Below are 16,783 nucleotides of genomic sequence, written 5' to 3'. Positions count from 1 at the left end.
CGGCTACCCACATAACTTGAAAAAAATCTACACCTTAATAATCATACGTCCATTTCTTCCATGTTACAGGCCAGCAGAGGATCTGTGAAAGCCAGTGGAAACTTCAATGCCAATGCAGATGCTGAGGTCCTACACAAGGCCATGAAAGGGCTGGGTAAGGATGCTTGTGTACATGCACAGCACTGATACGTTGAAGGCCTGTCAGTCAATAGTACAACTCCAATAGACCAATGAGATCGATTTTTTTTTTTTTTTTGGGAGTTCCTCTCTGAATAATTACTGTTGGGAGCTCCACCCGGACAGCAGTGAGTCAAAAACACATGAGTTGAAACTTGAGTCACTGTCTGATGGCAGTAATTATGTGGGTGAAATAAGTTCACTAGCATGTTTATTGTTATGTAATATGTATAGCTTGTGAGAATAGTTATACACAAACACTTGTTGCTTGGGTGACTAACAATGGTGCTTGTTTGCCATAGGGACTGACGAGGCTGCCATCTTGCAGCTGCTGACTGCTCGCAGCAACCCCCAGAGGCAGCAGATCAAGGCCGCCTACAAAACTCTGTTTGGAAAGGTTGGACTTCCTTTACAGCAGTTAAACTACGTGACACCATACATTACAACTTAAAAAGACCTCAGTATGCTTCACACAAACTACTGTGCTACTTGTTGTTCAACCACATTTAAAGGCATAGTAGTATTAGTAGTCAGATTGTGATTATTGTAGGGCATCAGTAAGATTAGGTACGGACATTTAATCTAGTCTGTACACTCTCAACAAAGTAAATAATACAGAATAAAAATGATCAGTTAAACTGCAAAAATAATAATAATAATCCTGTTATTAAATGGTTAGCATTTACAACATTATTAGCTAAAGCCTCCTTTTAGTAGGCAACACTAAACTGGACTTAACCCTAGCAGCATGCCTACTTAGTTTGAGATTGTAGGAAATACACTTATTTTACACTCTCTTCTTCCAAAGAGTTAGATGAGAAGATGTCTGCATGGTAAATATGAAGCCACAGCCAGCTGCTGTTTAGCTTGGCTTAGCATAAAAATATTTTTGCGGACTGAACTGGGGAAACAGTTAGCCTGGCTCTGTCCAAAAGTACAGTGAACTTTAAAGGTGCTGGTAGGTCGATTTTGCTACATTAGGACAGAGCCAGGCTAGCTCATTCACCTATTTTCAGTCTTTATGCTAAGCTCGGCAAACTGGCTGCTGGCTCCAGGTTGATATTTGTACAGACACAAGGGTGGTATTGATCTTCTCATGTATCTCTTGGCAAGAAAGCAAATAAACACATTTCCCAAAAGGTTACAATACTACACAAACTGCCACTGTACAGGCAATAATTACCTCCCAACATGGTTAGCTGTTGCTTATTTAGCCATTTGAACAGGGGCCCTTTAAAACGTTTCAGAATATTTGGGCAGTCTCTCCTCAAGAACACCTAAAAATTCTGAAGAGAGCTTGAGAGAAGAGTTTAAAACCTGCCTACTTTCACACCTCCGCACATCTGGCCAGTTCCTGCATATAACGGCCGATTGTCGAACTAGTCCAGAACTAATTAAAATACATAATGTATCTTCATGTCAGGATCTGATACATGACCTGAAGGGAGAGCTGGGTGGCAAATTTGAAACCTTGATCGAGGCTCTGATGACCACACCCATCGCTTATGATGTGACATCCCTCCACCACGCCATCAAGGTAGGTGCTGCAGTGACCAGATATAAGACCGTTAAAGACTCTTGTATAACTGTAGATGGAAAGTTTCTGAAAAGAGTTTTAGCAGTCAGAGCAGCTTGAAAGGCAAATGTTGTTTCATTAGATGTTTCCCTCTTTGACCTGTAGGGGGCAGGAACAGAAGAGAAGGTCCTGGTGGAGATCCTCGCCTCAAGAACACCTCAGCAGGTGAAGGACATCGTCGCTGCTTATAAACAAGGTAATACACAAGCGAACACACACACACACTAAAACTGTATGATAAACACACATCAATCACTTTATGTTTAAATAGACTGTAATATAGTTTTATTTGTTATTCTGCTGTAATTAGTGCAACAATAATGAACTGTTCTATAGTATTATTTTGAGTGTTTATTAATTACTTACAGATGTGTCCTGAATGTGGACAAACATTTAATTGCCATAAAAGTCTGACAAAAAACTGGGAATACTTTTTCACGATCCAAGCTAAAATAAAACGGCATGTGTGTTTTGTGTCTATCTCAGAGTACGATCACGACCTGGAGAAGGACATATGTGGTGACACTTCAGGTCACTTCCAGAATCTTCTGGTTATTCTGCTGCAGGTATATCTCCTCATTTCCTCTCCTGTATTCTTGTATTCTCTCCTCTCAATCCTTGTTTCTTCCCCTCTGTTCTCTCCTGTATCCTCATCCTCTCTCCTCCTGTATTCTTGACTCCTTTCCTCTCAATCTGTGTCTTCTCTCCTCTGTTCTCTACAGTATTCTGGTCTCTAGTCCTCTCCTGTATCCTTGGGTGCTTCTCAAGTCTCTTAATTGCATCTATGTTTCCCTCACTTGTCTCTTTTCCTTGCATCTTAGTCCTGAGAGATGCAAGGAAACCAAGCCAGGAGGGAAGGAACAAGTAAATATGTTTGTAGAAACATGAGACATCCTTTCCTCCGAAGCATCACGTGAAGCGACGTCAATTTCTGATGACGGCGGTAGCTGATCACAGCTGGATCAGCTGTCAGTCGGCTTTAACAGCTGTAGAGACTTTTGATGGCATTTGTGTCTGCACACATGTTCACTGTGTTGGTACTAATAAAGTCTCACAGTTATCAGATCATGATTTTTATTTTATTTTAGTGCAGCAGTGCTTTCAGTCACACTTGTATCAGCTGATTTTATTCTGAGCTGGCTGCTTTCATCAGATGCAGTAGGTGAGATGGCTGGATGTGCTGGCTTTATTTTCCTTTGCTTGCTTCATTAGCGACTTTAGTGCAGTTTAGTGACTTGTCTGACTCCTTATGTGTTTACTATGTTGTTGTTTATTTGTACTAATCAAAGGAATGATCAGCCTCGCATGTGACTGAATAGAAATAACTATAATAATAATTATGTAAAACCTGTTTCTTGCTGACAGACTCTCCGACTCTCTCTTACTTTAATTGTCTCCATTGTAAAAGAAAAATCTTTCTAATAAATTAAGAAAGTTGTGTTTGGGTCTTTTGTTGTTCAGACCTACAATGAACTCAGATTTTAACAAGACATAAAACTAATCAAATACAAGACTTTGCAGTGATGCACTTGAGTTTAATGTTATTTGTCCTGATGTATAAGATCATTCCAATCATCTGCAGCGTCCAATCAGTATAACGGCTACCCAATAAGAGGGTGTGTCGGTCAGTAAAAGAATTCAGCAAATGATGCACTGGTGTATCCTCGCTCATAGCTCCTCAGAGATCGCTCCTTGGAGCGCAAATAAGAACTTTGATGGTCTGCAAGAAGGCAGAGCCGAACAACTTCCAGTTCAAGCAAGGAGCGAGTAGCAAGGAAATGACAAATAAGAGACTTGAGAAGCACCCCTTTTCTCCTCTTCTCCTGTATTCTTTTCTCCTCTCCTTTCAATACTCGTTTCCTCTCCCCCTCTTTCTTAAGTATCCTTGTCTCCTCACCTCTCAGTCAGCGTTTCCTCTCCACTCTTCTCCTCTAGCCTTGTCTCTTCTCCTCCTAATCCTTGCTTTATCTTCTCTTCTCTCCTCGCTAACATAGATGTGTTGTCTCTCCCCAGGCAAGCAGGCAGACGGGGATCCAGCAGGAGAATATCCAGAGTGATGCTGAGGTGAGTCGTTGGTCGCTGATCGGTAAATAACTCTTCTTTTCACCATCAGTGGTGTCTTTGTCTCCTTGTCTGAAGGTGTGACTGTGTGTGTGGATAGGATCTCGACTTATGTTGCTGTTGGGGATTAGGGTTTAAATTGCATCAGTATTTATATTAAATAGTATAATAATTATTATGATTATTGAATAACTGATAATATAATATAACTTAATGTTCTATTTACCTTGGGGCACCACTCTTAAACAAGAGAAAACTGATCAATCTGATAATCAAGTTTCATGAAGATATACTAAACTATAAATGTGGAATTCTGTTTAATAAATAAATGAATAACTATAACAAACTTACCATTAACAGATAGTGGGTTGAACAATTTGGACTTTTATGCAAAGGAGGTTGGCAATATATTAATTTTTATGCAACATTAAAAGAAACCAGCATGTATATACACAAGTATTTATTTAAAAAGATAAACAAAGCAAAAACACCAAATGAAACCAACTAAAATGCACTAAACTGGAGACAAAGTCTGCCCATGTGTGTCGTGTGCACGAGAATGAGCACATGTTTTCAGACAAAGAAAGCATGTGCAGCCGGAAGTTCAAGTTCACACCTTAGTGTGACTTTCTGGAGGATTCCTGGGAAACTCAGTTTAATGACTCACATGACAAAAGTTCAGTTATGATCACATATGAACATCTTCATCTGTGAGGTCCCTGTCATCCCAAGTTCGCCCTCTAGTGCAGTGAGTGAGTAACAATTGCCTTAAAATGTCTTGGTTAAATTTTAAATACATAAATAAAAAAAAAGGCAGAAACATACTGTGGGATGGGTTAACTATGTTCCTGTAATTCTTGCTGCTGCTTTGCTGAAAACATATTCTGATCTAGCATCTGTATGAACATTATCTACAGTACTGAGGATACTTTGCTTTAGCTTATTTAGTTGGAGTTTCTGTCAATATTTTTTTCATACTTTTTTTTCTTGTGAATTACTGGAACAGTTGACGTCTTTAGGCGTCAAAAAATTATTTATAAAACAAGTGAAATGATCTTTGGTTCTTGGTCTTTAGTTGAACTGAACTGGTCTAGACCTGTAGACATATGCCATCAGGGAGAAAGTTGTATAGTGATCTCTGTGACCAGTAAGTAGTTGAAGAAGTAATTAATATATTACATCTTTTTCTTGATTGAAAATACTGAGTTATAAGAAAATGTTTTGCATTCAAAATAAAGTAAAAGTACAACTAAGATTAGCACCTAAACGTGATACCTAAAGTATCAAAAGGTATATGATTTATTGTGCAGAAAGGCCTTTTTGAGATGGATGGATGGATGTATGTATGTATGTATGTATGTATGTATCTAGTATTACTGATTCATTATACATAAGGTAAAACTAGTTTTAATTATTTTATATAGGGATGGGTATTTTTATCGATAACAATATATCACATTTTATAGGTTGATAATATGTTTTAAAATAACAAATCTCCAAAGTAAATAGTAACAACAACATTGTCATAAATGTAGTACTGTTAAAAGTAAAAATTACAATATTTCCATCTGAAATGGAGTGGAGTAGAAGTATTAAGTAGCATAAAAGGAAAATTGTACTTACTACCACTGACTTGTAAATTGATTTTGTTGTGAAATTGGTGGAGTGCCCCTTTAGATTCTAGTTTGTTATTCCCTCTAAGCACAGACGGACACAAGTGGTTTTCTTGCTACTGTTTTCTTGAAGTTCAGACGAACACAAATAATACCTTGTTGGTTGCATGCTACAAAGAACGGGAAGTCTTTAAGTCTTCAGAGGTAAACTTTAAGGTTCAGTGTGTAATATTTCTGAGGATCTATGGATAGAAATGCAATATAAGATCCATAACTATGTTTTCAGTGGTGTGTAAAGACTTTACATAATAAACCATTATGTTTTTATTACCTTAGAATGAGCCATTTATATCTACATAACTGCAGGCACCCCCTTCCATGGACGTTGCATCGTCATGTTTCTTCAGTAGCTGAAAACAGACAAACACCGCTACAGAGCGCGTTTCATCACTACATTTTTCTTGTTCTACTTATGGTGGAATTCAGCCAGTGCAGACACTTATCACTATGTTGAATACGTATGTTAGAAGAAGAAGACGTAGTAATAATGTATTGCAGGGGTCGGCAAATAAGTTTTGCATCAGAGCAATATTTCTTATATAACAAGATTGAGTTCTGTCAACATGTTGGGCAGTTTGCTCAGTTGGTAAGGTGCTGGACTTGCAACCCAAGGGTTGAGGGTTCAATCCCGCCTTAAGGTGACTTTTTCTTCTCTCTTTAACAAATGGATTCTGCAGCGAATGTTTGTCAGATCATGGCATGTGCTGCACTGTTTTTGTTACAATGTTTGATCCTAAACCATCAACCTTTTAATTTCCCCAGTATCTCCAGGACATTTAGGGGAATCACATTGTCTGACAGCTCTTTCAGAGGTGTGTCAAGCAGGCTACAGACTCTTTTAATGTCCTTTAGAATTTCCCAAAGTAAAAGCACAGTTTCAACTCCAATACTGAATTACAGTAAACAAGCTTCTCGCGCTTTTATTTTGTAGGCAAAACCACTAAAGAGGAAGTGAATATGTGACTATGTTGCCAAGACTGAGATCTATTTCAGCACCGCCATCAAAGTATTTATTTATTTATTTATATTTTTTGCCGCTATTAAAGCACCTTAATCTGTCCGCGGGCCAGATATTGGGCCGGTGATGGGGCAGTGGATAAGACGCATGCCTTTGGTGTGAGAGACCTGGGTTCAACTACCCACTGTGACACATCCACCATTGTGCCCCTGAGCAAGACACTTAACCCCTAGTTTCGCCAGAGGCATGTGACCTCTGACATAATTAGCAATCGTAAGTGGCTTTGGATGAAGACGTCAGATAAATGTAAAATATATTATTGCTGGAGGGCAGTTTTGGCACTCTTCGCTTACATTTTCCATGTTATCTGTCAGTGGCCAAGTCACAATAACATATGGTTTAACTGAATAATTAAGTAAATATAATTTCTTAATAAATATACCTAAAGAAACCTAATTTCTTGACTGGGCACTCCCTGCTGTCTCAGATGGGACACCTTTTGTGCAGAGTCAGCCACCATAGCTATCCTGCGGTCTTTGAAAGGTTAGGGGGCAGTGGCAGACTGGACAGATGGTTGCAATTCACAACCCTCGCCACTAGATGCCACTAAATCTTACACATTGAACCTTTAAAACCGCTCACATCAAGGTTTGCTTTAGCCAGCATGAAATATTTCACTGGAACACACACGTGTCCATTCTCTTTGCTGCCTGTCGGTGTTTAGTACAGTACAACTCACGCGAAAGCAGCCCAACGAGACTTGCAAGTGACTTCAAAATAAAAGCATAAATAACAAATGCAAATTAAACAGAAAAGGTCAATTATACAAATTCCAAAAATTTTATTGCAACAATTACATAGTATCTTTGCTTTCCTGATTTTGAGGGACAAACAATGTGTGATGTGTACCATTTGTTTCTGCGGTCGTAGGCCCTCTTCAAGGCAGGAGAGCAGAAGTACGGCACTGATGAAGAATCATTTATCACCATCCTGGGAAACCGCAGTGCAGAACATCTCAGGAAAGGTTTGTCTGTGGGTCTGACAGTTGAGGATTACACCAAGAATAAGAGCGCTGCTGTAATTATTTTGCAGATACACACAATTGCCAGACTAATTCTGAAACTGTGTTTCAGTATTTGACGCTTACATGAAGTTGTCAGGATATGAGATCGAGGAGAGCATCAAGAGGGAAACATCCGGAAGCTTGAGAGATCTGCTTCTCGCTGTCGGTACGAAACTACACAGCTCCATACTGCAGACTTGTTCTATTGTCAGCTTCTTGAGAGATGGTGACTTTGACACCAAAGTTCTTATAGCCAAGTCATGCCACTCAGTCGCCATCTTGACAATGCCTCCGAGTAGCTATTTTGTTTCTAATAAGACCAGGCACCTATCTAAATCAATGGGGAGAGAGCCAGAACTGCACTTATACAGGTCATCAGGACATAAAAACTACATCAATAGAATCAGCATTAAAATCTGATAAAAATCGCTGAAAAAGTTTGAAAACTTTGCCTCAGAATAAGGTTCAAAAAGAGTTTTCCCCTTCTACTACGCATGCGCAGTAGAAGTAAAACAGACCCTTACGTCAGTGGAACCACACGATTGGCTGAAATATGTTTCCCGCTTTGGCTGTTAAAAGCAGACAAGTGGCTTTCTAGCAGGAGGGGCGGGATAACCATCTTTGCCGTTACGGGCTTTGCCACATAGAGTTAGATTGAGGATGTGATTGAGTGGCGTGTCTCCTCTAAAATGTCTCTGCTAACACTGACACATTTTCAATCTTTCCCTGTGTTTTCTCGTTTTCTTTTTAAAGTGCAATGTGCAAGGAGCATTCCAGGCTATTTTGCTGAGACTCTGTACTATGCGATGAAGGTAAGACTATAAAAAATATGAGATGGACAGCCACATCAGTGTTCTGTTTAACTACTGTAAAATCTGGTGTAATATCCCATTATAATGCCAGTTAAATTAATGGATAAATCCAGTGAATGAATATAAAAGACATTGCTGCTAAAAAAAAGACTCAACCTACATTATTATTGAGTTTTTAAAACTTAAAATTTGTGAATTGTTCTACATGAGAAATGGGGAAATGTTTGGACAGTCATTAGTACAAGTTCCTAAAGTATTTTTATTGTCCATATGTTCAATGTATTCAAATTTCACCAGATTGTCATTTAAATTCATCAAGCGAGCAAGTTGCTTGGATTTTTTGTAGCATCATGGTCATGTGAAACCTGGAAAAACTTTGATGTTGAAAATAAATAACACTTTACATTTAGGTTACAATTACTCAATTGGCAGACGCTTTTATCCAAAGTGACTTACATTTGAGGAACAACATACAAGCATCAACATCAAATACAGCACGAGATCTACAACTGACAATACATACTAGTAATAGCAGCAATAAATACTAGTCAGAGCTAATCGCACATCACATCAATGGCGTAAATACCTAAAGAAGTAAGAGTTAACAAAAAAGTGTGATCAATACAGGATAATTGTAAGGGGATAGAAGAAGGAAGTGCATCTTAGAGGTTAGGAGTTAGAGGTGTTCTAAGAGGAAGTGTTCTCGGAAGAGATGAGTTTTCAAGAACTTCTTGAAGTTAGAGAGGGACACCCCTGTTCTGATGGCGTGTGGTAGCTCGTTCCACCATCGCAGTGTCATAGATGAGAACAGCCGGCACTGGGATTGCTTTGTGTGTAAGGATGGCAGAGCCAGGTGACGTTCGTTGGAGGAGCGTAGTGGCCGAGAAGGATCGTAAACTTGTATTATGGAGTTTAAATAGATTGGTGCAGACCCAGTAGTCTCTCTGTATGCAAGCATTAGTGACGAATCTGATTCTAGAGGCCAGGGGTAGCTAGCGGAGGTTACACAGTAATGGAGTGTTATGAGTCCTTTTCGGCTGATCAAAAACTTGACACGCTGCTGCGTTCTGAACCATTTGTATGGGTTTCACCGCACAAGCTGGAAGGCCCGCTTGGAGGGCATTGCAGTAGTCGAGGTGAGAGATAACCATGGCCTGTACCAGAAGCTGGGTGACCTATTGAGTGAGGTAGGGCCTGATTTTTCTGATGTTGTATAGAGCGAAGCGGCACGACCGAGAGACAGCAGCAACATGGTCTGAAAAGGACAGCTGGTCAATTTGTAGTTTGATGTTGTGGTGGACAGATTGCTTGGCTGGAATGACCAAGAGTTCAGTCTTAGAGAGGTTTAGTTGAAGGTGGCAAGCCCTCATCCATGCAGATATGTCCGAAAGACAGTCCATGATCCGCGGCGAGACAGTGGGGTCGTCTGGCGGGAAGGATAGGTAGAGTTGCATATCGTCTGCGTAGCAGTGGTAAGAGGAGCCGTGCGAGCGAATGATTGGACCCAGTGAGGTGGTGTAAAGTGAGAAAAGAAGGGGCCCTAACACCGAGTCTTGGGGCACCCCTGTGGAGAGGCAGTGGGAGGAGGACAATTTTCCTTGCCACAAAACGTTGTAGGAACGCCCCGAGAGGTAGGATTTGAACCACAGGAGGGCTTTGCCCGAGATTCCCATTGCTGAGAGTGCGGATAGCAGGATCCTGTGATTGACTGTGTCAAAGGCAGTTGATCTGTCAAGAAGGATAAGAACCAAGCACTGGGCTGCAGCTTTAGTTGACCTTAGGGCTTCTGATATAGCTTGGACGAGATTCGAAGGAATCTGGTCCAGTGGGCATGTTGTGGGATGGCTACTGGTCAGGAGTTCTGATCCGGAGTCCTCGCTTTGCCTTGGTGTTGAGCCTTTTGCGCCATATCCCGAGGGAGGTGGAGGGACACATGGGACTGGGAGGGACTGCTACATGGTAGGTTTTCCTGTGGCGTGTTCACATAGTGGAAGCTGACCAGGGCGGGAATAAAATGGTTGATTTTGAGTACTTTAGAGAATTGGCTGGTTATAGCTGCCACTTTTTCTGTGAAGAAGGCAGCAAAAGTACCCGCAGACAAGTTTGTGGGCGTTGGAGGAGGCTTCAGTAGTGCTTTAAAAGTGAAAATAATTGCTAATTCTGTCATTATAGAACGCAGTTTTGGCAGCGCGGATGCTTGTTAAGAAGGAGGATAGGAGCAATTGGTAGCCCTTAAGGTCGGCAGGGTCTTTTGCTTTTCGCCATTTTCTTTCAGCAGCTCTGTGAGGAAGGGGACCTCGGGGAAACAATTGGTTTGGATCTGACCACTATCGATGAAATGATTCCGGCCAGAGAATCGATTCTGAGAGGATGCCTTTTTTATTCCAGCGACAGGTTACAACAGTGAATGGGTGTGGTTCTGGAAATTAACAAATCTCATGTCTTCAAATCAAATTCTTCCCAAATAAGGGTTTTCTATTATAAATCTTAAATATTCCAACAAATCTGGTGAAATCCCTTTCATAAATGCTACAAGGGAGAAGTTACTGCCTGCCTCTCCTGGAGGCTGGGCAGGTAGTGACGAATGAATGATGACCAAAAGTGGTCAGGCAGGACCTGGCTGTTCCTCCAACGGCGCCTCCCTAGGAGGTTGCTTGAATCGTACATTACCTGGGGAAGAGAGGCATCGTGACGTCCATGAGGAGGATACTTGGAGTTATCAGATCTAGGTCTACAGCATCTGAAGACAAGTAACCCAGAGGCTTGAAATTCAGAATGCCTTCGAATTTGAGAAGCACAGTCCGCAGCACAGGTTCGGGGACAATCTGTTCCTGGAGAATGACCTTAAGGGCTGCTTTGACTGATTTTACTTCCCTCTCCCAGGTCCCCCCAAAATGTGGGGCGCTTGATGGATTAAATCAAAAGGAAATCTTCTGTTCAGCCAATTATTCCTTAAGATAAGGAGCCGTAGACTGGAAGGCCTCACGCAGCTCTCGCTCCCCGCCAACAAAGTTGGTGCCACTTGATATGGACCAAAACAGTTCACTCCAGTCGAATAAAATGGAGGTTTGAACAGATGCAGCCGAGCAGGGGGGAGACAAGCCATCCTTGGAACCCCAGGCTTGGCCCGCCACCCCTGGCACTCCCGACATGCATGCTGCTGTCTTCGGACGGCCTCCCTTCCCCAGAGAATCCAAAACCTGCGGCGAAGCTCTGCCAGCACTCGTTGTGATCCTGGGTGCAGGAGAGTCTGATCAAAGTCTTGGATCAGCAGCTTTGTGATGGGATGGTGTGGATCCAAGATGATGGGGTGGATTGTGTCCATCTCGAGAACCTCTGATCGTCGAAGCCTACCGCCTACTTTAAGTAATCCAGTGGCCTCATCATATTCTGGTGCAAGAGACCCAAGGCGACTATCTAATAGAAGGGAATTCCCTGCCTGAAGGGCGTTCACCTCTTCTGGAAACGAGTCCCTCTGAGAGTATGTCAATAGAAGCTTCTCTGCTCTTATGTACTCTGTGGCTTCACATGGAGTGGTGGTAGCAGAGTCAGCTGCCCCATGTAGGGACCAGGCTGTAGCTTGTACAAGTTCCTTCCATGTGTGGAACTTTGTAATATCAGGGAGTTGTGGAACAGGGTCAAGGGATATGTTCCCAATGAAAGTAGACTTCTTAAGTTCGCTGTCCTCAGGTTCTGGCTCAGCCACAGGCATGACCGGCTACAGCTCTGGTGGGTGATGAGTGGGAGAAACTCTGTGCTGCTTTTCCATCGATGCATGCGCCTTAAATCCTCCAGGGATGGACCCCGCGTGATGTCATCTGCGGGGTTGTTGCTGGAATCCACATATCTCTAGCTCTCAATATCTGTCAGGTTTTGGATCTCTGTGATGTGGGTTCCCACAAAAACCTTGTATCAACAGGATTCAGATCTGATCCAGTACAGAACTGTGGTAGAGTCAGAATAGAGTATGATCCGCTGAATAGGGAGGGTAAGTTCTGTCTGGAGAACCTTGGTTAGCTCACCACCAGTGGGGGCAGCACTCAGCTCGGGTGCGTGGCATTGATAGCTGTTTCTTTGGTGCCACACGCGTCCGAGCAAGCACAAAACTCACGTGAATTTGCTGACTGTCATCTACAGTCCGCAAATAGGCAACAGAGCAATAAGCTCGCTCAGAGGCGTCACAAAATATGTGAAGTTCTCCGGTGGTGGTGAAAGTGTCAGCAGATGGTGGTGTGTAGGATAGGATCATCCCAGCCTCTGCTCTCCTTCCACAACTCCTGAATGAGCACCTTGCCTCTCGTAGTGAATGGCACAATGTAGCCCAGGGGGTCAGATTGGCAGGCTAGCACTTTGTAAACATGCCGCACAGTCGGAACCGATGTCTCAACAGGACGAGGTCTGGTGAAGTCCATCGACAAGGGCTCTGGCTTCTCCAACAGCACTGGTGCTGTACAAACAGTTGTCGACATAAAAGGAATGTTCCATGATTTAAGCAAATGTGGGATTGTCAACTTTGTGATCCTGGGCGTGTCTCTGCAGAGCATAGATCGCACAGCAGGGACTGCAGGTTGTTCCGAAGGGTAACACCTGCCACTCGTAAATGGTAGGCTCGTTAGATCTCTGCATGTACCGGTCGATCAGATGGCAGCAGACGGATCTGGTGGAATATATCTTTTATGTCCCCACTGATTGCCACGGTATGCTGACGGAATCTCACGAGGACACCGTGTAGGGTCAACCCCAGGGTTGGTCCTGGGAGGAGTTGGTCATTCAGTGATTGACCCCTATATGTGAAGGAACAGTTGAACACAATCCTTACCGTTGTGATGCACCATATGGTGGGGAACGAACCAGGACTCTGACCGGCAAATGGCGAAGCAGAAACGGGGACTGATGATGGCCTTGAGGTTGCTGCAGCTGCGGTCATAGCGATAGAGGTAGGATGATTTTTGGTCACATGGGCAGTAGGAGCATCTGGAGTTGGTGTATGGCTGATGGGAACCGCTGCTGGAAGCGATGTTATAGGTGCAGTCAGGGTAGTAACTGGGGCAGGTGGCACCATGGGCGATATGTCATCCGGGGGCCCAATGGCAGTCACAACTGGAACATTGACCATATTTAGCTGCTGCGGAGTAGATTGTCCAAGGATTAGAAGCGGAAATAGCCCCAGAGTCAACTGGGATTTCACCTGTCATCCCTAAGAAGGGCTTTAAGGTAGCCACTGATGATGCACTGTCCGCTGACTTGACCTCTTCTTATTCCTGTAGAAATGAGGTGACTAGCCGAGCTACTGATAACTCATTCTCCACTTTCTGGAGCCGGCGTCATCGGTCTAGCTGCTTGGTCATGGCCTCTCGTGCTTGGTGGGCCTCCTCTTGGAGGGATTGGCCTTCTCTGGCTTTAGTCGCTCACACTCCCAAGTCAGCTCTGGAATCCTCTTCTATTTGCTGTCGCAGTTCTACAAGCTCCATTTGCTTTATCCTCTCTTCTAGTAAAGCAGCCTGGACACGGGAAAGAGAATGGCTCGGATAAATCCCCACTGATGACTCAGAGGTTAGTCGGGAGGATGCACTTGACCGGGAGCTCGATATGCTCTTCTCTGAAATGACCCTTCGGTGACCACTACGCCTTTCTGGGAGACACGGTAGCATGGTAGAAGGATGCTGGGAAGGAAGATAATCGACATTATAGCTGGCCAATTGCACTGGGGGATGTCGCTCTCTTTGGGGTCATCCATATTGTTGCTCTTGGTGTGTCCAATGGTGCTGACTCCATAGTGTTTAGTATGCATGTTAACAGGAAATTAACTTGCTCTACAGCTGAAGAAACATAAGCAGATTCTCACCTGATTCACTCATGCACACAAATCACAAGGGAGAAGTTATGAAGCTCAGTTGTCCCTGCTGGACCAAACAAAACTGTCTGTCGCTACTCTGCAGCTGATAACGGTGAATTTGCAGGTTCGCATGCACGCGCACATCGTGCACGTGCGCGCTCCGCGACGATCTGGGAACACACATCTGGCTTTCGTACAAGCTCTGTGATTAGTATGGAGCCGACAGGTGGTATCAGTTAGCCACGGGTGGGACTGGTTCAGGTAAACAGGCTTAGTGGATAGAGGAAACAGGCTATCCAGGCATGAGCTCAGTGTAGAGCACAGAGATTGTGTAGCATTATTGACTTTCTGTTAGTTACCAAATGAAGGCTCAAAACAGATTTCAGTAAAAATATATTGCAAGTTAGGCCATTAGTTATGAAACTAGTGGGGGTTTTTGTGTGTGTGTGTTTTTTTTTTTTGTTTTTTTTTCCCTTCATTTTATTGGATATATTTATTTATTGGATAGAGATAGTGAAGAGATGACAGGAAATGAGAGACGGATACAACGAAGATCCCCGACCGGATTTGAACCTGGAACTTTTAGATTATGTTTAAATAAGTAACTGTTTAAACATATGGAATTCATATTATCAAAGTATCTAAAAATGAGTACGTGTATCATAACATGTAGTACGAGAGTTGACCATTGTTGTATTTTCATGCAGATCTGGATCCAGATGCACATGAACCTTTTCGAAATATTTATAGTTGTGGAGCCTTAGCAGAAGCTTGTTCTCTCTAAATAACTCTTACACATTTATGTGGCATACAATCATTATAAATATGTGTTTGTTGCAGGGTGCAGGGACTGATGATGCCACCCTGATGAGAGTGATGGTGAGTCGCAGTGAGGTGGACATGCTGGACATCAGAGCTGAGTTCAGGAGGAAGTTTGCCTGCTCGCTGTATTCCATGATCAAGGTACACACACAACATAATATGCTCGCAACATGTATGTGTATTTGACAATAAAAGTACACACACACACAAATAAACTGCATTACACAAACACTTACAAGTAGCCATTATGCATAAATCTTTTTTTGACCCCTTTGTTAAATTCTGCATGTGTTCTTGTTACAGGGAGATACCAGCGGTGACTACCAAAATACCTTACTGTTGCTCTGTGGGGGGGATGACGTGTAAACATGGCAATAAGCAGTACAACAGAAACCACACCTGAAGTGCCTCTTCTCTAAGTTGGCCCTTTGTGCCGTCGTATCATCAAAACAGGAAGCTATCGTGAAGTCAATATTCATCTCAACAAAACTTTCTAGTGAGAGAGATGGCCCATCAGGTCTTTTTAAACTATGATACCAAATAACGTCTTTGAAAGGTAGCTAACACTTTGTCCACATCCGCATTATAATGCCACTTTTGGTTGACTAACATCTTTAAGATGACTTGTAACATTAATTTGTAACGCTGAAGTATCAGACCACAATTGTTTTGTGTGCACTTTGTATGGCAGAAACAATAAATATTTTAGCTGATGAAGTACACTGGCATTTTTTTCTTCTCTCTGGCATGTCTCTCAATACAATGTCTGACCTGCAGTACACACAAGTAAATGTCTAGTATCTGTTGAACATGCACTGTCCTCTGATAGCCAATAAAGTGAGATAGAGCAGCTGTGTGTTTAAGCACTTCAACATCATGGCATCATTACTTTTAGACAGGTGGGAAGTACTTCACTAAAGGAACATTAGTTCTATACTTACGTCCAGTCTTTTTGTACCTACGCAGCTTCGACATACTTAATAAATTGTATTTCTTATTCAACAATGTTTATTTGACAGCTACAGTAGCTGCTGACTTTACAAATTAAGACTTACAAACAAAACATTATCAGTTCACAAATGTGAAGCATTATTACACATTAAATTACTTTATTTGGATTGACAGAGAAGACGGAAATGAGGGCGTGAGAAAGAGCACGATGTTCAGCAAGCAGCTGCAGGCTGGAACCAGACCCAGGCCACTGCGATAAGGACTCGGCCTTGAACACAGAGCTGTGCTCTTCCAACTGACGCCCCATCCACACTTTTGCTACGTTTGCACCTCCCGTCCAGACTAAAATGGCGAAAACGAAGACCTAAAACAAGAGACGTTTGAAAACGCTACCAACCCCGTTTTTTGTATTAAAACTCTGGGTACCATTTTAGTGTAGACCGACAAAAACAGAGGACTCACGCTTGGCTCTCTGATTGGAAACAGGATGCTGCTGACAGAGTTTTTGATTTGGTATTTTTATTTAAAAATTCTGTACCTTGCAAATAACGCTTATCTGCCTACACTTGAAGCTACTGTGCATGTAGTCATTTATTTTGCGATGACTTTCAGTCTGTTTTCCGCCGCCACAGTCTCTTTTAACACCCGTGTTACATTCAGTAACAGTCCCAGCTCATTACTGGTCCATGCAAAAAAAAATCTGGTGTGGTTCTTTGTCTGTAGTATCCTTCTTTATTCTTTTGCCAAATCTTCTGTAACTAAGGAAGAGAGAGTATGGAGGACTGATCCTGACAAATTCCAAAAATAAATAGAAATATATAAATGCTCAATAAATAAATAAGCATCTGATTAAA

At 42.4% G+C, this 16,783-nt stretch overlaps 1 protein-coding gene across 1 annotated transcript; it reads left to right on the top strand.

Moving 5' to 3' along the window:
- The first annotated feature begins 60 nt into the window (after positions 1-60).
- Positions 61-15,698, top strand: LOC119898827 (annexin A5-like). The gene is made up of 11 exons (XM_038713091.1): positions 61-154; positions 480-574; positions 1,601-1,714; positions 1,859-1,949; positions 2,240-2,319; positions 3,767-3,817; positions 7,376-7,469; positions 7,579-7,674; positions 8,262-8,320; positions 14,997-15,119; positions 15,282-15,698. The coding sequence occupies exons 1-11, from the start codon at positions 61-63 to the stop codon at positions 15,342-15,344; spliced, it is 960 nt and encodes a 319-aa protein (XP_038569019.1). The 3' UTR covers positions 15,345-15,698.
- Positions 15,699-16,783: the final 1,085 nt, after the last annotated feature.

Source organism: Micropterus salmoides, unplaced genomic scaffold (genome assembly GCF_014851395.1).
Source record: "Micropterus salmoides isolate LMB-PRFRI ecotype aquatic unplaced genomic scaffold, ASM1485139v1 Ms_hic_scaffold_12, whole genome shotgun sequence".
In the NCBI taxonomy this organism is placed as follows: Eukaryota; Metazoa; Chordata; class Actinopteri; order Centrarchiformes; family Centrarchidae; genus Micropterus; species Micropterus salmoides.
The sequence above is the reverse complement of the archived record's forward strand: the minus strand, read 5'-3'. Positions and strand labels throughout refer to the sequence as shown.

Bases quoted from the DNA above. Each gene is read 5' to 3' on its own strand.
- LOC119898827 (XM_038713091.1), top strand. From the start codon at position 61: ATGTTACAGGCCAGCAGAGGATCTGTGAAAGCCAGTGGAAACTTCAAT. The intron at 155-479 runs GTAAGGATGCTT...TGTTTGCCATAG, and splicing joins CAAGGCCATGAAAGGGCTGG to GGACTGACGAGGCTGCCATC. The intron at 7,675-8,261 runs GTACGAAACTAC...TTCTTTTTAAAG, and splicing joins AGATCTGCTTCTCGCTGTCG to TGCAATGTGCAAGGAGCATT.